The sequence below is a fragment of the Cololabis saira genome, chromosome 2 (assembly GCF_033807715.1).
Source record: "Cololabis saira isolate AMF1-May2022 chromosome 2, fColSai1.1, whole genome shotgun sequence".
Lineage (NCBI taxonomy): Eukaryota > Metazoa > Chordata > Actinopteri > Beloniformes > Belonidae > Cololabis > Cololabis saira.
Genome location: NC_084588.1, coordinates 33,175,390 through 33,196,854, shown reverse-complemented (window position 1 = coordinate 33,196,854; position 21,465 = coordinate 33,175,390). Strand labels below are relative to the sequence as shown.

General features: G+C 39.2%; 1 protein-coding gene across 2 annotated transcripts; it reads left to right on the top strand.

Annotated features, from left to right (window-relative positions):
* Nucleotides 1-3,615: 3,615 nt before the first annotated feature.
* On the top strand, nt 3,616-19,445 carry kif7 (kinesin family member 7). 2 transcript variants are annotated; one of them, XM_061744155.1, is made up of 20 exons: nt 3,616-3,690; nt 5,704-6,086; nt 6,907-7,104; nt 7,232-7,631; nt 7,756-8,103; nt 9,990-10,182; nt 10,281-10,436; nt 10,558-10,716; nt 12,496-12,635; nt 12,787-12,908; nt 13,021-13,161; nt 13,254-13,459; nt 14,155-14,352; nt 14,574-14,699; nt 14,934-15,110; nt 15,193-15,408; nt 15,637-15,843; nt 17,088-17,286; nt 17,378-17,527; nt 18,756-19,445. In XM_061744155.1, exons 2-20 carry the CDS (start codon nt 5,756-5,758, stop codon nt 19,145-19,147), a joined length of 4,059 nt encoding a protein of 1,352 aa, XP_061600139.1. In that variant the 5' UTR covers nt 3,616-3,690; nt 5,704-5,755; the 3' UTR covers nt 19,148-19,445. The 2 variants fall into 2 exon arrangements, with proteins under 2 accessions (XP_061600139.1, XP_061600149.1); XM_061744165.1 differs by having other exon boundaries at nt 3,629-3,701.
* The last annotated feature ends 2,020 nt before the right edge of the window (nt 19,446-21,465 follow it).

Genomic DNA, 21,465 nt, shown 5'->3' with positions numbered 1-21,465 from the left:
GGCAGGGCCACACAGACCAACAACCATACAGGCAATTTAGAATCAAAAAGCAATAATCAATAAGTTATTTGTCTTGTCCTCCGCTTGATAATAGTTTGGTTCTAAGGCCTCATGGCTAAAAGGAACTAGTAAATATGTTTTTGGACTGGGGGAGGAAGCCAGAGTACCTGGATGAAACTCACGCAAGTATAAGCACAACATGCGAACTCCACGCAGAGAGACTCCTGTCGAGGCTGAGAGTTGAGGCAATATCAATATTAATCAATATGATCGTGTTTTTGTTATTTTTTGGATGTTTGTTTGTTTCATTTGTTTGGGGGGGGTGGCAGGTGCAGTTTTTAACTAATCATTTTAAGAAAAGATCCCCAAGTTTAATATCCAGAGTTTACCGCTCTAGCAAACCTGTGCACAATAATGTAGGTCCATCTGCGTTACCATACGTGGCGCAATACTGCCCCCTGCTGTTCAGAGTAAGGACATGGCGCACACCAAAGGTCCCAGTCCAGTTTTTGGCCTAACTTTAAATAGATTTATGTGTATCATCACTTTGGAAAGTGTAGTCATATTTTTTTAAATGCACATAAAGAAAATCCAGATATGTTATTTTCTTACACAACTCAATCACTATTAAACATTGCATTCAAGGCTCAACAAATGTATGTGTAAAGCTCATCTGCTTCAAGACTGACAGCTTCTTCAGATTCAAATGTAAATGTAAAACAATTTCTAAGTTTTTTTAAAAGTTTCATACAGATATATCTCATTTTTACATTAAAATAGTAAGAAAACACAAATAAGACACACATACTATGACAGATTTGTGGCCACACATGCTTGTTGGATGTAAAACACTACAGGGTTTAATAGTGCTGTTTCTGGAGACACAAACGTATGCTATGTTGTAAAAGGCTGTAAACACCTGAAGATCTTAATATGAGATAACTGGGGACAAAAATTAAAATGTAAAAATGTATCACATTCTCGGATTTATCTTATTTTAGATGTTTGGATTCAACATAAATGAGAAACTCCCAATATGAGGCATGCAATAATCAAAAGATGAAAAGTATCCCATTAGACACATAATCCCAAGAAATGCAGTGTCTGAAATGTTGCAACTAAATGTTTTGCTGTTTACAAAGATACAAAAAAACTGATAAACGACAAAAAAACGAAATATAATCAGAATGTGCACTCAAGGAAATTAGAAATTTCATAATTTAGACCAGATGACCAAAATGGATTAGGGATTATAAAGTGGACCACACAAAGAGACAAAATTACAAAAATGATTAAAATTAGAGGTGACAATATGCAAGACAATGATGCCAAACAAATAAAGCACAATGAATGAAATGAAAATAAATACGGTAAACAAATAATTTAAGATTACAAAATTACAGATATAACTCTCTTGATACAAAATGGCCACAATGAGGCAGAACAACCAATAGAAGACACATATATAGCCTAATAAAGAAACAAAATACCCTCTGCACTCTGTCATCAGCAGCCAGAGAAACCATTTCAGTGCTGCTCCTCCCACCAACAGACTAAGGAACTCCTTCGTCCTCCGTGTCATCAAACTGTTCAACTCCTCACTGGGGGGAAAGAGGGCAAAGAAGAACTGAAGAACAGAGGGACTGTGGGGGTCAGTCAGTGTACAATAACTGTGAAATAAACCAGGACAGTGCAATAACTTGTCCAATATTACACAACACATTTTCTATCCATATAATTATTTTTATTATTATTTTTTTCTTTTTATTTAGATTTTTGTTTTTACCTTTTATATCTATTTTTATCTTTATTTTTAATGTTTTATCTTTTTATCTTTATATGGGTGTTTGGCATTTGGGGTGTTTCGATTTGTAAAAGACAGTGCTGTGTGTGTGAGATGGAGATGTCAGTTTCCCAGAGGGAACTTCCCAAAGGGGTTAAAAAAAGTAATCTGAAGCTGAATCTGAATCTGAAGTAACAAGTTTGTTTGTTTTCTCTCTTAAAAATTTCAAAGGCTTGTGTGCCCGTTGTGCGTTTCCCTGTGTTTCTCTCTGTAGCAAGGCTCGCTGCTACGGGGTCACCAGACAGGACAGCAGACACAGGGTTTTGACGAGAAATTCGTATTTATTTGAAATCACACAGACGTGCACCAGGACTCAGCTCTATCCGCAGCAGAGCTCCGCTCTGCGTCCTTCCTCTCCTGTCTCCAGGGCCCGCACACTACTGAAATACACAGAGAGTGATTAGACACACCTGTGCACCATCAGCTGTTCCAGCCGTGTCACCTGTGTGCCACTCCCCCGCACTCCCTCTCTCCCCTGCAGACCATGCCCCAATCCTGCACCCTGCCACACTCTCATTTCAGACTAGCAGCAGATGCCATCCCTCACCCCCCCCGACCCCCCCTCACATATGTTTATTTTATTTATAAAAATAAAAATTTATATATAGCTATATATATATTGGATATATATATATATATATATATATATATATATATATATATATATATATATATATATATATATATATATATATATATATATATATATATATATATATATACAGTAGGGATATATAGTATATAAGCCCAGCAGAAACTGCTTCCAAACTGCAATCAGGACTTGTTCCAAATAAAAGAAACCCGCTATGACCTTAGGGGGAAACTCATGTTTGGGATGAGGACAGTAAGAACAAATATTAAAAAGAGATGTACATCAATTAAGGCAAGAGAAATATGGAATAGTTGTGACAACGACCTAAAAATGTGCAGTTCTATCTACAAGTTTAAGAAAATGTTTAAAGAAAATATTGTATTATAAAGTATATTATCAAAAATGTGAATGTGAAACGTCAATTTTATATTTTGTCTTATTTATTTTTTGTCTTCTTTATGCATTGTTTGTTTCCACGGATTAATGCTAATGTTTCAGATTAAAGCTGATCACAAAAGAAAAAGGGTAGGCACTATAAGCCACGGCTTCAGCATCATACACCTTTTTCGGCAAAAGCAATGTTTATTGAAGTTTCTTCATTTTGTTTTGTAAAAAAACTTGTACAAGACCGAAATAAAGACAATTCATATATATATATATATATATATATATATATATATATATATATATATATATATATATATATATATATATATATATATATATATATATATATATATATATATATATATATATATATATATATATATATAAAACCATTGTTATTGAGGATTTTTTGTGCCAAAATTAAATAAATAAATACATCATTAATTAATTCAAATGGGAATGAAATATATCATTAATTAATTAAATGTGTCATTAATTAATTAAATGCTGTAATAATAAATATATTTTTTTACTTAAAATGAATTGTATTTTAATTAATTAATGACATATTTAATTCTAATTTTAATTAATTAATGACACATTTAATTAATTAATGATATATTTAATTCCCATTTTAATTAATTAATGATGTATTTATTTATTTAATTTTGGCACAAAAAATCCTCCATAATATGTATGCAGACAAAAAAAGAAGAAAAAAGAAACCCAACCCCTTAGCCACGCCCCATCCCCCCTTAGCCACGCCCCCGCTTCTAAGCCCCGCCCCCTCAGCTCCCATCCTCCAAGAAAAAAGAAAAAACAGAAAAGTGTTATCCCGAAACCATGTTTTAACTTCTGCAACTCTGAAGTAAGTTAAATGTAAGTTAAAGGTGAACACCAGAATTTACCGGATCGATGCATGCAGATTATCATGACTTATTTCTACTTGTCAGAAAGATCATTTATGGTCCTTTTACCGGAGCTGCATCTCCATGTTTTGGGGGTTTTTAAGAGTTTCCTCCCGGCTAACTTTAGCTTAGCTGCGGTTAAAGTTGGAAAACAAGAAGAGAGTTTGAACTTTGGGACGCAGACGGAAACTCGACAAAAAGCCTACATATTTTGTTTTTTTCCCTCCCTTTTCATTGTAAACTATACTTGTCGAGTTTACGTAGTTAAAATTGAACAGCGATGCGTTACTTTGCTAACTTGCTCCACTGACGGGCAGCGTGTGTTGTTTACTTGATAACATGATTTTAGTCACTAACAAAATACATATAATAGGATTTAACTTAAACCTAAGTTGTTACTTAACGTTTAACAGTCACTTGCAGTATCTTCAAATCAATTAAAACCATCAGCCAGACTCCTGAAACTGATGCTCAAGTCTGATATCCACATTTAGCTTTGACTGAGTCATAATGTTATAGAAAAGCTGTGATTAAACTACTCTGGCAGAAAGAGACTGGACTATGGTATACAATCCTCTGAAGAGGGTAAATTAAACACACACTGAACTAAATACTGGAAATAGTTGGTCTCTGACTGTACTGTTTACCAAAACTTGTCTGATTTTCAATTGTAAAAAATAAATAGGTACATTTATTGAATGTAATGGGTATGTTTGAGTTTGAGTTTGAGTTTATTTCGATCAGCAATCAAAAAAAAAAAGAAAAAGTCCTTCCAACAAAACAAGAAAGGGTACATAAGTCTGACCGAAAGGGTTAGGGCTGAAGCTGTGTTTATAGTTTATAGATGCCCTAACCTTTATACCATCAAATCATAGCATATGTAGTACGCACACATACACATTGATACATTCATGTTTGCATCTACACCCATATACAGTGCACATACTCATATACACATATATTTTCAAACGTACACACATACCTACCACCTATAAATACACATACACAGCTAATACCAAACATAATACCAGAGATTAAGTTCAATTTCCCCCTAAATAGTGATTATATACCATCATGTCTATACATATCCAGAGTATTGTTTTTGAATTGTGCAATATTTTTACTTTCTTTGATCTTGATGTTTGATGTCAGGTAACTTATTCCACAGCTTCACCCCATGGACAGATACACACATGCTTTTCAGAGTAGAATGTACAATCCGTTGTTTGAAATTCCATCTCCCTCTTAGCTCATATCCTCCTTCTCTATTACTAAACATTTTTTGTATATTACCAGGAAGTTAATTATTTCGTGCTTTATACAAAATTTGAGTGGTTTTGTACTCAACCAAATCCCAAAATGTCAGTGCCTGTGATTTTAAAAACAGAGCATTTGTGTGTTCATGATATCCTACATTATTGACTATTCTTATTGCTCTCTTTTGTATGTTGTATATTGTCTGTAGGTTGCTTCTGTAGGTGTTCCCCCATAATTCAATACAATAAGTCAGATATGGTAAAAACAGTGTACAGTACAGTGTTTGCAGTGATTTGTTGTTCAGAATGTGCCTTATTTTGCAAAGATGTGGGAATACTCTGTTTATATAGACAGGCGTCTCTAACTGATGATTAGTTGAGCGGCATCATTTCAAATCAATGAGTTAATTCATTCCTTTCTAAAAGTGTAAATTTGATGATGTCCTTTTAATTTCAAGTGCTTTTTTTAAAACTAAAATAGCATTAATTCACATTATTTGACCCTTTTATACTACAGTAGCCAATATTGCGTTACAGTTAACTTTTAAAAGCACAAACTTAAGGATCAATTAACCGCCTGTACTTGGGCTGCTTCATTGCATTATGATCATTTGCCATCATTTACATCATTGTAGCATCAAAGAATAAAAGGTGGTGTGATATGTTTGAAATAAGAATAAGTAAACTATGTTGACCATTGTTTGCGTTTTCTTCTAGTTGTCCAATGATGATCAATACGTAGCAGTGGAGCCCTGAAAAGCTGAAAAATATGTCCCCCAAAGTGCCTGTTGGCCAGGGGAGAGGAGACTATTCTGCGGTCCAAGTAGCTGTTCGGGTGCGTCCTCTGCTGCCCAAAGAGCTTCTACACTGCGATGAGAGCTGCATCACTGTGGACCCTGAGCTTCAGCGGGTTACTCTGGGTCATGATCGACACTTTGTTTGTGACTTCTTATTTGAGGAAACTTGCTGTCAGGAGAAGGTTTATTCTGTGTGTGTGCAGCCGCTCATAGATGCCTTCTTCCAAGGGTTCAATGCAACGGTCTTTGCCTATGGACAGACGGGCTCAGGCAAGACCTACACCATTGGAGAAGCTAATATTAGTAAGTTATTTATTTTTACTTTTATGATGCTGTCATCATAACATCACCTAACAGTTTTTTTTTTACGGCAGCAGTAGGGCTGGGCGATATATCGAGATTTTAATATATATCGATATATTTTCAAACGCGATATGGTACGAGACAATATCGTTTATATCGATTTAAAATTTTATTTTATTTATTTTTTTTTTTGATTTTGATATACATTATTTTGTGACAAATTGACTTGAATGTTTTATTTGAGATTTGCACAAATGTTTTGTTATTTGCACAACTGTCAACCTCAGTGGAAAAGTCTGCCTGTTACTGTCTACATTGTATTAATTGTACAGTGTATTTTAATTTAATTGTTATGCAGGAAAGGGATATTTGTTTTATTTTATTCAAGAAGCATTTTTATTCTATATATGCAGGCAGTTTATTTTTATTTCATTTGTTTTATACATTTTGATATTGTGCAGACCTCTGTTAATAAATGAACCTGTGTGACATTTGGCACGAGGCTTTGTATTAAAACTGATTGTTTTTTTAAGGGTTTGCCTCAGAAAAAAATGAAGCTAACAGAGATGCTATGCTATAATGCTTTGGGGGAAACCCCAATTAAGGCACAGAAAAAATATCGAGATATATATCGAGTAACACCATTCAGCTAGAAAATATCGAGATATGACTTTTGGTTCATATCGCCCAGCCCTAGGCAGCAGCATGTAGACAAATAGAACAATAGAAGAAAGAACCAGAAAAAGAGGAAACGGCATTTGATGTTCTCTGCTCACAGAACCAGCTTGATGAAATAATGGATTTTTAAATGCATCTTTAGGTTCCTTCAGAGATGAGGAGCAGGGCATCATCCCCAGAGCTGTAGCAGATGTCTTCAGGCTGCTAGATGAAAATGACCTCACAGACTTCTCTGTTCGAGTCTCTTATTTGGAGGTCTATAAAGAGGACTTCAAGGACCTACTGGAAGTGGAGACAGCCAGCAAGGACATCCACATCCGGGAGGATAAAGGGAACATTGGTATGGTTGTTAAACTTTGGGCATGTGTTTCTTGTGGGACACTAAAAAAATGTGACTCAACATTTTCTGTCTGTGAGCATATTTGTTTATGCTTTTATCTACACTTGTATTTTCTCTGTCTGACTAGTCTTGTGTGGCGTAAAGGAGTGTGAAGTGGAGAGTCTGGATGAGGTGTTGAGCTTGCTGGAGTCGGGAAACACAGCCAGACACACCGGCTCAACCCAAATGAATCCAAACTCCAGCCGGTCTCACACCATTTTTACCTTGTACATGGACCAGCGTCGTGGGAGCTCCCGCCTTTATGGGACTTCTGCAAGCTTGGGACCTCAGGTGTTGTCTTCCAAGTTCCATTTCGTTGACCTGGCAGGATCTGAGCGCATTTTAAGAACAGGCAACACTGGAGAGAGACTGAAGGAGAGTATCCAAATCAACAGTGGCCTTCTGGCTCTGGGAAATGTTATAGGAGCACTGGGGGATCCAAAGAGGAAGGGCTCTCATATACCATACAGAGATTCTAAAATCACAAGGTAAGTCACATTAAGGGAACTTGTGCTGAAGTATGCCATTCTTACAAAGCATTTAATTTTAATTGTGTTTTTTTTTTGTGTTACTATTATTATTTTAAATTTGCATCATCCCTGTTTCAATTAGGATACTAAAGGACTCTTTGGGAGGTAATTCAAAAACACTGATGATTGCCTGCATTAGCCCATCTTCTTCGGACTTTGATGAGAGTCTTAACACGCTAAATTACGCAACGAGGGCCAGGAACATTCAAAACCGAGCTACGGTCAACTGCAAGCGTGAGCCGGATCGCGTGGAAGGGTTGGAGCAGCAAATCAAGGCCCTTCGCAGAGCCCTTGAAAACCGGCAGCGTTCAGAGACCCGCATCATCGCTCACGGGGACCCGAGCAGGAGACCTCGACTCGGAGAGGGGGAGATCAGCCGGCTGCAGGCACAGAGTGCTCACTACAGGACTTGCACGGACACTGCTTACAGGTGGATCCACATTCACTAAAGGAGTTGGATTGAAGCTTTATTGTTCAGTCGCTCCTCTTAAGTGCAACAAATTGTTTAACCATTTGTTTAAAATTACAAACTGTGTCACATGTTCAGGCTGTATAAGCTATTGTTTGTGCTACTTATTTTTAACCAATAAGTGTCAAATTGATCCATTAATTAATGCTTAAATATACAACCCCTAGTCAAAAAACCCCAAAACATTTATCTTACATTTATTTTGATAGCTATTCGTTTTCAGAACAAATGAACCCAGAACATTTCATGCTTTTTTTCGTCAACTTCATTTAATTTGTTTCACAATCTTCACTGCATTTCAGGCCTCCAACACCCCCCCAAAAAAGTTGGGACAGTAAAATCTTTAACGCTTTGTAATGTTGCCATTCCTTGTTGCAGCACTTAGAGACGTTCTGACATTGAGGATACCGCGCAGTGACATGTTTCACTCGTTTTATTTTATTTTCCCTTTCCTCATGTAGGTGTGCAGCAGTAGTATAGGGTTGTTGTTGTTGCATTTGTTTCTGTTTTAAAGTTGCCAACGCAGGTCTGTAGGGAGGCCAGTCCAGTATCTGTACACCCTTTCTAAACCATGCCTTTGAAATGTTTGCAAAAAGTGATTTTCGTCTTGTTGAAAAGTGGAATTCCTTTTGATAAAACGTGTTGAAAGCTCTCAGTGTAGCTTCCCGCACTAATTGTGCCATCACATGAGTGAAATATACCTTTTCCAAGAACACTGGTATAGTCTCATACCATCCCAGAGCCTGGTTTTTGAACTTGTTGCTGGATGATCCTTTGTCTTTGGTCTGGAACCTGGGACACGCATTGCCTCCAACAGAGATATAGAATATATATGGCTTTATCTGATCACAGAACACATTTCTACTGCTGATGGTCCATTCCATAGATCTCAGTGCCACATCTGTTCAAGACTAAGGCTTCCTTTGTGCACAGGGAAGTTTTAAGTTGAATTTATGAATGTAGCTCCGCATTGTAAAGCTTCTCAGAGGTTTCCCGAGCTAATCCCCTGCTCCGTGGTTGAATCAGCTTTTATGAGGGATCTGAGGAGTCAGTCTTAGGTTTGCAGCCTTGCCCTTTACAAACTGAAATGTATCCAGATTCTTTCAATCATTTAATGATATTATGTACTGTACAAGGACAAATATGCGTATAATTTCTTCGAGTAGCATTTTTTTAACATTTCAGTGACTTTCATCCCTTATTTGTTAATGCTGCCTTTCTTTCCTTCACCTGTTTGAAATATAATTTTTTCTGTGATGCAAAGATGGATATTAACAAATTAACAAATATATATTAACAAATGAAATGAAGTTGGTGAGAAACAAACATAAAAACATCTTGGCTTCATAACAACAAAAAGACATGAGTGATAATCAGTGCTTTGCTTGGCCATAGTATCTTCACACCATTTTGGGGTGCAAGTCCCTTGTTACTGGTGTTATTGGATGCAAAAGCTTTGTCCATAAATATAAAAACCAAATTCTGGGTATTGAAATTAAAAAAAAAAAAATCTGATACTTCTTTAAATGTAAATAGAGAGTAACATTACAGAGAATTACACTAATGTCATGTTATTGTTTAAATTTATGTTTTGAAGTCCCCAATTACGTTAAAAACTCTTTAGAAATCACATTATTTATGCCAAAATTGGGCCGGTTGGTGTGTAAAGAGCTCTGAGGAATCTTTTTATCCAAAAATCTCTCCTGCCAGTCATGTAGTGGTTTAGGATGGGGTTGCAGTCCTCTTGTATAAGCAACCTTTTTTTTTTTTTGGCTTAATTTAATATGTTTTAACCTGACAGAATTTCGTGTCTCCTCCCTGACTTCTGTGTTGTGGATGTGTGACAGGTTGCTGCGGGAGCTGCAGAGCGAAGGCGCTCTGACTGCCGAGCAGAGCCTGAGAGTGAAGGAGTGGCTGTGTTCGGTGGAGGAGGAGCGGAGCGCGCTCACCACTGCCTCTGGACCAGACAGCGGGATAGAGAACAGCTCCACCGAGGACTGCATTACTTTGAGGAAGGGCAGGCCTTCTATAAGGAACCAGGTATGTCTCTTTTTAAAGTTTTAAAAGTCACCTTTTTGAAAGACAAAGCAGTTAAGAGGCATGGTACCAAGTGGTTTACGGCTGTTTTCATTAACCAGGACTCAGAAGCTGTGGAGGAGAGGTGGAGCCATGAGCTTGACAGTGAAAAAGAAGATAGAATTGCACATCTTCAGCCACAGATCCAGCGGCTGGAGCAGGAGAACACAGACTTTTTAGCTGCTCTGGAGGATGCTATGGAGCAGTACAAGCAGCAGGTTAGGCAAAAACCAGATTCACGTGCAACTTCACTCAAGCCATTTTCCTTGATCGTTAGGATTCTGAAAGCAGTCTGTTACCTCAGATGTTGTGTTACTATTTTGTTTCTTTCTTTGTCAGAGTGATAAGCTGCAGGAGCAGCAGGACCTGATAACGGAGCTGCAGTGTCAGCTGTCTACTCTGGGACTGGGAGGCTTTAGTCTGAACCTCAGTGTAAGGCCCCATACTGCTCCCATGGGCTCTATGCAGCATTGCCAGAACGGAGGCCCACACAGACAGGTAACAACCCAGTGGAGCCTGAAGTTGGCTGCTATCAACTGCTATCAACTACCTGTGACACACTGTTCTGCTATGGCTCGAATGCTTCCTTCAAAGCCTGTTAACCCCACTATGACAGCTAGCAAGTGTGTATTTGAGATCTCAGCATCTCAACCTCAAATGCAGATAAAAGTAACCCAGGATTTGTCACACATACACTGAGAAGCCATAACATTATGGGTAATGTCAGCATAGACATACCTGACGTTTACATAGAGTAACTGACGTTTGCAGTGACATAACTGACGTTTGCATAGATGTAACTGACGTTTGCATAGAGTAATTGACGTTTGCATAGAGTAACTGACGTTTGCATAGAGTAATTGACGTTTGCAGTGACGTAACTGACGTTTGCATAGAGTAATTGACGTTTGCAGTGACGTAACTGACATTGCATAGAGTAATTGACGTTTGCATAGAGTAATTGACGTTTGCAGTGACGTAACTGACGTTTGCATAGAGTAACTGACATTTGCATAGAGTCATTGAAATTTGCAGCGACGTAACTGACGTTGCATAGAGTAACTGACGTTTGCAGTGACGTAACTGACGTTTGCATAGAGTAATTGACGTTTGCATAGAGTAATAGACGTTTGCATAGAGTAATTGACGTTTGCAGTGACGTAACTGACGTTTGCAGTCACGTAACTGACGTTTGCATAAAGTAATTGACGTTTGCATAGAGTAATTGACGTTTGCATAGAGTAATTGACGTTTGCATAGAGTAACTGACATTTGCATAGAGTAACTGACATTTGCATAGAGTCATTGAAATTTGCAGCGACGTAACTGACGTTGCATAGAGTAACTGACGTTTGCAGTGACGTAACTGACGTTTGCATAGAGTAATTGACGTTTGCATAGAGTAATAGACGTTTGCATAGAGTAATTGACGTTTGCAGTGACGTAACTGACGTTTGCAGTCACGTAACTGACGTTTGCATAAAGTAATTGACATTTGCATAGAGTAATTGACGTTTGCAGTGACGTAACTGACGTTGCATAGAGTAACTGACGTTTGCATAGAGTCATTGAAATTTGCAGCGACGTAACTGACGTTTGCATAGAGTAATTGACGTTTGCAGTGACGTAACTGAGGTTTGCATAGACATAACTAACATTTGCATAGAGTAAATGACGTTTGCATAGATGTAACTGACGTTTTCCCCCTCAGTTGTTATTTGTCCAAACACTGACTGCTCAGCGTTGTTTTGGAAACACAAGTAGGAGCTGCTCCATATTAAGCAGTTGGTCATAACATTATGGCTGGTCGGTGTATGTAGGATGAGATCAATTCACTTAAGCTATGGGTGAAAAAACACTGTTCAGAAGAACAGCCCACAGTCTCCAAGATGGAGAATAGCATGTCAGCTAAGGAGTCCAGCCAAATGCATGGGTATGGTTAATGGTGCTGCTGCACTATTGGTCCAAAAGAACCTTTTCTTCACAGAACTGCTTTTATGGGGTCTTTTTTTCTTTTTGGTTCCTGTTTATTCTTTGCTAGCAAGAGGGGAACCATCTGTGAAAGAGATCTGTGCCTGTTTGGTTGAAATACCTTGAATGTTTGGTCCAGAATATGCAAGTGGATAACTATTCGCTGAATATTTGGCCTTGAATGCACCAAACTTGATTAAGTCCTCGGGGGTTACTTTGAAAACTGCTTTTTAAAGGCACAATATTAAATATACTTGATTGCATCTCATTCAGAATGTTGTTTTGTACTAATCCGTGTGAGTCCAGGTCAGTCCAGTGGGTCAAATGGGTCATGGACTTGATCATGATGAAAAACCTTATGAGGAGCAGGAGTTCCCAGGAGGAGCAGAGATGCATCACAGGGAAAAAGAGGGAAATCAATGGGGCTTCATCCAGGAGAGATGCAAGTATGTTGTCTTTATAGAAATTACAGATTGCTCCTTGATAAACATTTTGGATTAAGAAAAAAGATGCTGCATTGTAGGGAGATGGACAGTGTCAGTGTCAGTGCACGTGTGATCCCCTTATGCAGTCGTGTAACGGCTATGACTCTGTCAGGCAGGTGAACCAGACCTGGAGCAGGCGGGACATGCTGTCTGTAGGACTGCTCACCGGAGGGAGAGTACTAGCACCGCAGCTGTCTGAGCCGGTTCAGCACCAATTACTAGCCAGGAAAGCTTGTAAGTCTAACAAACTCTCTTCGCAGTTGATTGCTCAGATTGATTTGATGGAACATAAAGTGCTATTTTGAAGCTTCATCTTTGCCAACTGCATTCTCCAATTTCTGTGTAGCCAACCACAGTACAGGGGAAAGTCTGAAAAGTTTCGAAGGCATTTCAGAGTTTGGACTTCTTCAGGCACAGCAGAAGATCAGGGAGCTAGCCGTCACCATCCGCATGAAAGAGGAACTCATCAAGGAGCTCGTCAAAACAGGTAGCAAGTTCAGCACGCCTCGCATCTGCGTCGTATCCACATACATGTTCCCTTCTGTATTTTTGTATGTTTGTTGTTGGTGTTTTATTCAGGTAAGGATGCTCAGGCCCTGAATAAACAATACAGCCATAAGATCACAGCTCTGGAGAGTGAAGCTGTGCAAGCACGACTGGAGCTGCAAGACGCCCAACGGCAGCTGCAAGATCTGGAGAAGCAAGAGAGAGAGATAAGTGTAACGGACAAGACCCGAGCACAGGAATGCCGCAGGAAGATCGCTGCCGCTCAGAGCAAAGTTCAGGTCAGGACATCAAACTTTTACATTTATTATCTAGTGCTGGCCAACGATTACAATTTTTAATCTTATTTAATCCATGATTTCTGTAATTAACTGCGATTAATCGCATATTAATTGCAAATTTATTCACACATTTTGTGCTGTTCTAAATTACCTCTGGTATTTGAGACTCGACGTACTTCGATGGTAATTCATTTCAAATCGATGGTACATGTAAATAACTCCAGTCTTGTCCAGCGAACCATCTGGCATCTTTTTGAAAGTGAACTTGCTTTTCAAAAGTCGCTTTTCATTCTCCATCTTTCAGTTCACCAGACTTTTCCTCGAACTACGGGTGCCGTCGAGCGCCTGAAATCATATGCGGCTTTTTTTTTCTTTTTTTTTTTTTAATCGTGCGTCAAAAAAATTGTCGGCGTTAAGAGAACGTTAAGAGAACGTTAAGTTAACGCGTGGTTAACGCGTGGTTAACGCGTTAAGTTGGACAGCCCTATTATTATCACATGCAGGATGTGGAATCATGTGACCCCTTGAACACTGTTACCCGACAGCCAAGGTGCTGTTTTAAACCGTCTGTTTGCTCTATGATCTCTCCCTCATGTGTAATTAAACTAGATTTATTTCCTATGAAACATGACACCTTTTAACTTGATCTTCTGAAAAGGGAAATATATTTATAAATGTATCCGGTCAAATATTAGGTACTAAGTCAGCGTCAGAGGGATACAGCTCGTCTGGCCAACCTTCCCGTTCAGAGTGAACGGCGAGTATCAGAGTTGGAGAGAAGCGTCCAGTCCATGAGACTGCAGCAAGAGCAGCTGCAGAAACGCCTGCGTGAAGAGAGTCAACAGAAACGACGTCTCGAGACCGAAATGCAGCGAAGGACTCACAGAGTCAAGGTAGGCCCGCGGATCAAAGTAAGCTCACGTGCTTTAGGGTTATTTATTGCTCGCTGTAAGCTTTTGTAGGGCTGCAGACTTCTGACATGCATGAAGTTCTCAAAAACAGAATGACAGGAAAAATAAAACATGATGCCTATTAAATAAAGACCACATGCATTTATTTGCTCTGCGCTTGTCTCATAGCTGATCTTCATCCTTTCTCTTTGCCCTCATTTCAGGAGCTTGAGATAAAGAATGAGCAGCAGCAGAAGATCTTGAGGATAAAGACCGAGGAGATCGCAGCCTTCCAGAGGCAGAGGCGCAGCGGCAGTAACGGCTCCGTCATCTCATTAGAAGAGCAACAGGTGTGGACAAAAACGAGTTAAAAAGCATTACTTATTTTACTATGTATATTTTATATGATTATTTTCAAGTCTTTTGATGTTTTATTCATCTAGGTTGAGGTGCAGTCTAGTGAAATGATGCTAGTTTTGCATTGCTGCAGTATTTTTGTAAAGTAGTCCAGTAATACATGAATATTTAGTGTCATTTTCTGATTTTTTTTTTTTTTTTTTTGTGTCTTGACTTTGTGAGAGTAGAAGATTGAGGAACAAAAGCGCTGGCTGGATGAGGAAATGGAGCGTGTGCTGGAGCAGAGGAGAGGGCTGGAAGATCTGGAGGGAGAGCTGACAAAACGGGAGCAGATCCTGTTCAAGAAGGAAGCCTTGCTTCAGGAACGCAGTGGACTGGAGACCAAGCGGCTCCTCTCCAGTCAGGTACCAACGGACACAAATGACTCAATTCCGCGCCACAGGAAACTGGCGGGTGCTGACGTCTTGTCGTTCTCTTTTCGTCTAGGCCTTAAGTAAAGATCTGTTGACGCTCACTGGCCGCATCGAGTCGCTTGAGCGAGAGCTGAGTGAGAGAAATGGTCTCCTTCGCAGCAGCAGCGCTCAAGACTCCCAGCAGATTCGCCAAGAGATCTCCAACCTGCGTCAAGAGAAAGATTCACTGCTCAAGCAGCGAGTTGAGCTGGATGATAAACTGCGACAGGGTAACCTGCTCTCACCTGAGGTCAGATTTTACTACTTAACATTTAAAGCACCTGAATAAAGTTTATTCACATCTTCACTTTAGATTAAGACTTTGGTTGTGCAAAAAAAAAAAAGCATGCAGTCACATATCAACAGAATAAACTACAAGCAAGTAACAAGTCCACAGTTTAGCTCTTAGTGGAAAAATGGCTTGTTAATTGTCTGTGGCTGATTGGGAATTCATGTGCATTCATTTTGATTTCACCAGGAGGAGCGAACCCTTTTCCAGTTGGATGAGGCGATTGAGGCCCTGGATGCAGCTATTGAGTACAAGAATGAAGCAATCACTCAGAGGCAGAGACAGCTGAGGGCTTCTGCCAGTATGCTCTCCCAGTGGGAAATGAACCTCATGGCCAAGCTCAGCTATCTGTCTGCCTCAGAGACCAGAGCTCTGCTGTGCAAGTACTTTGACAAGGTTTGTGTGAAACTCCCCATCAGATGCATGTTACTGTGTCGTTTATAAAAGCTCACCCAAAATGCAATTCGTGCAAGATGAGTCTATGGCCCTGTCCCAATACTCCCACTACCCCTCGTTTTCATCCCTACCCTTAAATTTTGTGCGTTCCCGTGAGGGTAGTGGTGTCCCAATTCCTCTTTTTACCTAGGCATAGTGAAGAAAACTAGTGTAGTGGCTATGAATCTGTCCCTACGGATGTAGGGATTTCCGATGCTGACTAGCTGAACTAGTGACAGAAATATTTCCCAGAATGCTTTTCTTCGTCATTTGCGGACAGAATAAAAAAAAAAAACATGGCGGACATTTTTATTTTTTTGTGAATAAAATCAATATTTTGAGTTAGTTTCTGCATAAAAATGCGTTTTGATTACATTTCTAGCGAGAAATATATATTTTACTTTCATAATATTCACTCAGTGAATGTACATAATCACTTTTTTTCCCGTTGTTGCAACCTCGCCAGAATAAAGGCTGATTTATGGTTCCGCGTTACACCAACGCAGAGCCTACGGCGTAGGTAACGCGGCGACGCATGCCGTACGCCGTACGCCGTACTGCCGAGCCGGCAGGCAGAAATCCCGAAAATTTCGGAGCAAATTTCTTAACAGGCGTAGCTACAACTGTTAGATTTCATCTATTAAACCAACATTTATCTTCCTAAATGATTTATTTCGGCCAGCGGTAATTCTCCACAGAGCTGCAGGTTTCTCCCCGGGACGACGGCGCAGGCTGAGCTGGCGATCACGTCTGTACTCCGGCTGCTGCTGCTGCTGCTGCTGCGCCCCGGACCGGTGGCTCTTATCATCGCCGAAAACATCAGATCAAATTTCTTAACAGGCGTTATTTGGATAAACTGAGCCCAGGTTGGGGATCTTAACGGTTACTTTTACGCCTGAAAAAAATATTAAAACTTAATAAAGTGGCATATTAACAGCGCTACAGCTGAAATTAAAACAGCTTTTGGCTCTCAGCTTCCTGATTAGTGGTGGTGCTGAAAAGTAGGGGTAGGGGGAGTATTGGGACAGGGCCCTGGGAAGATTTCAAGTGCCCTAAAATCTGTCCCTTCTTTTTTAGGGGTAGTGGTAGTGAGGGAGGGCTAGTGAAAGAAAGTAGGGCTAGTGAAGAAAAGTAGGGGGTGTTTTGGGATTGGGCCTATGTCTGAACTTACCAGTGAAAGTGCTGCATGACGTCCTATTCTGTAGGTGGTATCTTTGCGTGAGGAAGAGCGTAAGCTGCAGCTCGCCCTGGCCGAGCTGGAAATGCAGCTGGATGAGCAGCAGAGGCTGGTGCAGTGGTTGGAAAGCGCTCTCGATCGTACACAGCTGGACACAGATCGCCGTCTTACACAGCAGCAGAAGGAGCACGAGAGGAGCGTGCAGCTCTTGCTGCAACAGTGTCGAGGTAACGTTTGCATCGTTACACTCTTTTTAAAGATAATCATTCATGACAGTAGTAGCTGTTTATCTCCGTGTGTGTCGTCACATCATTACAGAACAAATGGACGAGGGCCTCGCAGGAAGACAGCGGCAGTATGAAGGATGGATCCATAACCTCACCAAAGAGCTGAACCAGTACAAGGCAGCTAATCTGGAGTTGAGCAGTAAACTGAGAGAGCTCTGTGGTTCAGTCAGTCAGCCAAAAGGTGAAGATGCTGTCAGATCAATGTTTTTGTTTTAATACCTTTAATTATGCCATTCCTTGACTTCAGAACAAGAAGAACAAATCCACTCAGCAGAGTTATGTAAACTAATTTTCTGATCTAAATGTATTGATAGTGGAGCCCCCAGGAGAGAAATGCATCTCTTTCAGGCCTTGCATCTACATAATCACTGAATTATATTCAGAAACCAGCACACACATCAAGAAGTGTCTATAACAGGGGTGTCAAATGTGCGGCTTCCAACGCGAAAAAACGAAATGTTAATTTACTAAAAAGGAAGGCATAAATAATTGCCATGAAATGCAGCATATCCGATAATATATTTCTTCTACAAATCCATCGTTATTCCACAAATAGAGCAGTTTTCTAGAATGCATTTGCCGATTTTATTTCTTTGTAGACGGTCGTTTATTTTTATTAACTGACTACTATTATATATTTTCGCAGGAAAAATATCACTGCTAAAAAAGATGATAGAAGATATTTATTCGGAGAATTTCAGTTTTGAATACGAGGATAGTGACAAAGTAAAACAGTTAAAAGAGAAGTGCTGACTTTTTCGGCACACTGGCGTAAATATCCGCACCAATTTTTTAAAATAAATACACTTAATTGTACTGGAAAAATCTCTAAATCACAAAGAAACACTCTTGGATGTAATAAGAAAGATTTTGCTTTTAATTAAATTTCCTATAAAAAAGCAAAATATTAAAAAAAAAACTTGTTTCTGTTTATCTTTGTAAAATGATATTAAAAGTATCTTACATAATTTGAAAAAAACCGAGAAATTTCAAGAAAAGATCCTGAAGAAATATATTTTACATAATTAGAGTGTAAACAAAGTTCATATTTCCTTTAAAATTAACTAAACTGATATTGGATTAGATAACAATAGTAAGAAAAAAGAATTATAGAAAAAATTTTCCGCACCATTTTTGTTATTTTGAGCGTGCGGCCCGCAAGAAAAAAATTGGTCAAATTCAGCCAGCCAAGCAAAATGAGTTTGACACCCCTGGTCTATAACTATTGACAAATTGTGGAAAAAATATATATTTACTTAGAATATCCTTAAAGATTGTTTAGTGAAAGTGGTGCATTTGCTTCTAAAAATGTTCTCTTTGGACATATTTTTATATAACAAGGTTTTCCTTGATGAATGCTCTGTTTTCTGTTCTGTTTACTAACTGGCCCACTGACGTCCTGCTTCCAGTCTTCCCATCTGATTGTAAACCTTCGAGCGGTGGCTGCGTGGAGAAGCCGAGCCGCTGCCCTGACGACGGCCCAGGAGGCAGAGGGGCAGGACAGCTGGACAAACCGCCCAGGTCCAGGGAGGAAATGAGGGAGCTGGTGAACACCCCTCTGCCCTCCACATGGCGGCGCTCCTCTCTCCCCACAGAGGAGCCCGCCGTCATGCAGGAACTTTTGCTTCAAGTGTCTGGGGACATTCCCGTGAGCCGTGTGGTTCCTGGTCTGGGGTCCTGGAACGGACAGACCTCCCTTCCTGTGGTCAAATCCCGCCGAGAGTCTCGACGCTCCAGCCTCAACGTCGGACCGTTGACTTTGAACAACGCATTAATTGATGTACGGAAAAATCCTGTCTGAGTGTAAATGCATTCATCCATTCTGTGACGCTTGAATTATTTTGTCATTTTTATCCCACATTAGTTCTAATTTTTTTCTACTTGTTTATTTTTATTTTTTGGAAAATCCACTAAATCTTCTACAAAGCACTTTTCACAAAGGTAAAGTTTGTTTTCATACAAGAGATAAATAGATGGTCTTACCATAGGAATCATGAACTCTGTTACAAAATAAAGTTCTCTCACTGTTATGTAAACTTTTGTCTATGAAATGTTTTCATGAATTTAGATTTTGTGTTAAAATGTTACATCCTTCTTCAGTCACGTGGTTTCTGTCTTAATTTATGATGAAGTCTTTTTTATCTCCAGTGTTCTCCACACCTTGACCCAAAAAATTGCTTTTGCTGTATTATGTATTTAAGTCAGTAGCAGAATTAATAGTTGAATTAATAGTATGTACACCTTATCTGATGAGAAATCTTTATTCCAGCTACACAATTACATGCAGTTGTCTTTAAGAAAACAGTTAATTGTTTCATATTGTAGATATACACGATTTTTTTTACGATTTAAATGTTTTATAGTTGTGCTGCTGTGTCTCCTCATGTTTCAGCTGTGATACCATCCAGGTTAGTCCTTAACTGGATTGACCAAGAATAAAATCTCAGTATATCTGTCCTGCTCATAAGGATATATTTCCCTGAGGTGGAGTAGAGAAAATCACATTCCTGACAAGGTGTATGGACAAATCATAGGCTGAACACTGGAGGGCAGTGTAACAGCGCAGTATTCATTTCCTCAGATTATTTTTTTATTAATTAGTTTTACTTTTCTCTACCCACAAATGTTTTGATACATTATGTAATCTGACTGCTGACAAGACAACTCTGATTAAACTTTTTTCTTTGATATGGGTGCCCTTTACTGAAAATGTCCCATAACCCAAGCGATAAATCAAATTAACTGCTATATGAAATTATATTATCATCAGTAACTCTCCTCAGTATACAAAATAAAGCTTTTTTTCCCCATATTTTACAGGGACTCACATTCAGGTAAGTGTTTCTCAGGTTCTCTGAGGGAAAACAAAACTCATGAACTCTTTCCACTCCTGCAGGTTCTGTAACAGTCTTAAACCCTTCTCAGCTGCTTTACAGACATTCAGCTCAATGTGAATTTGATCTGGGGAAAAAATAGAAACAGTTTCAAAACAGAATGTGACAGAGTTGTACAGCAGGGGCTGCTGTTCTGTGATTCTCCCTCCCTGTCTTCTTTTAAATCTCTTATTTTATCTCAGTATCTACAGAACTGACTAACCTCCCAGTCACTGTCGTGACGGTATTTATGTATTTATCATCTGTTGTTTGTTAATGTTAAGTGGTGTATTTTTATTTTTGTACTTCCATTTTAATCTGCGTTTAAAGAACAGAGATTGATCTTGGTCACGTTCATCATTCTCAGCCTCAGCCTCACATTAATAAACACACTTAGAATCAGAGTTCAGGAGATCTCATTCTGATCTTCATAATCTATTATGTCCAATGTTCCTAATGTATCTGTTTTCTTTAATGTAAAGCACAATTGGAAGGAAACCCCTGCTTAACACATATATATCAAGAAGGTTACAAACTTTAGAGATTTTATTTTAGTTTTCATCCTCCAACTTGTGGAGCAAAGTTCCTAATAAAGACTTTCTGCATTGTTTTAGTTGGTCTGAATTAGCGCATAAAACACAAGGAGTGACCTGGTATGTGTTTGTGTTCAGGGGGATTTAATGTGTAGCTCAGCAGTTGGTGACTGTAAACTAAGGGATTGTAAAATGACCCAACAGAAGAGGAAGAAACGTGACATGAGCAGGTTTTCACCCAGAAGGTGTTTGTCTCTTCTACCACTGGGGGGCGCTGTAGTCAGATATTATCCAAGTGGCTTCAACAACTGAAGGCTGATTTATGGTTCCACGTTACACCAACGCAGAACTTACGGCGTAGCGTACACGGCGCTGCGCACCGTACCTGTGCGTCGCCGCGTACCCTACGCCGTAGGGGACGGCGTAGGCTCTGCGTCGATTTAACGCGGAACCATAATTCAGGTTTAAGGAGCGTGATAATCCCACGGCCTCCTTTAAAAACTGTGGGACCAAAAAAGATCGACCAATTTCATTCTGAGCTGACCTTGAAACGTCAATCGTCATAATTTTTTCTTTCAATTTTTTTAATAATTTGTTTGTTTTGAATAAAGTTCCTATTATTTTTGCGCCAAAATATAATACGGGCAGATATAAAAGAACAGGTTGCCATTAGGACATATCATCAGTCTTTTATATCTCTCATATTTTTTTCT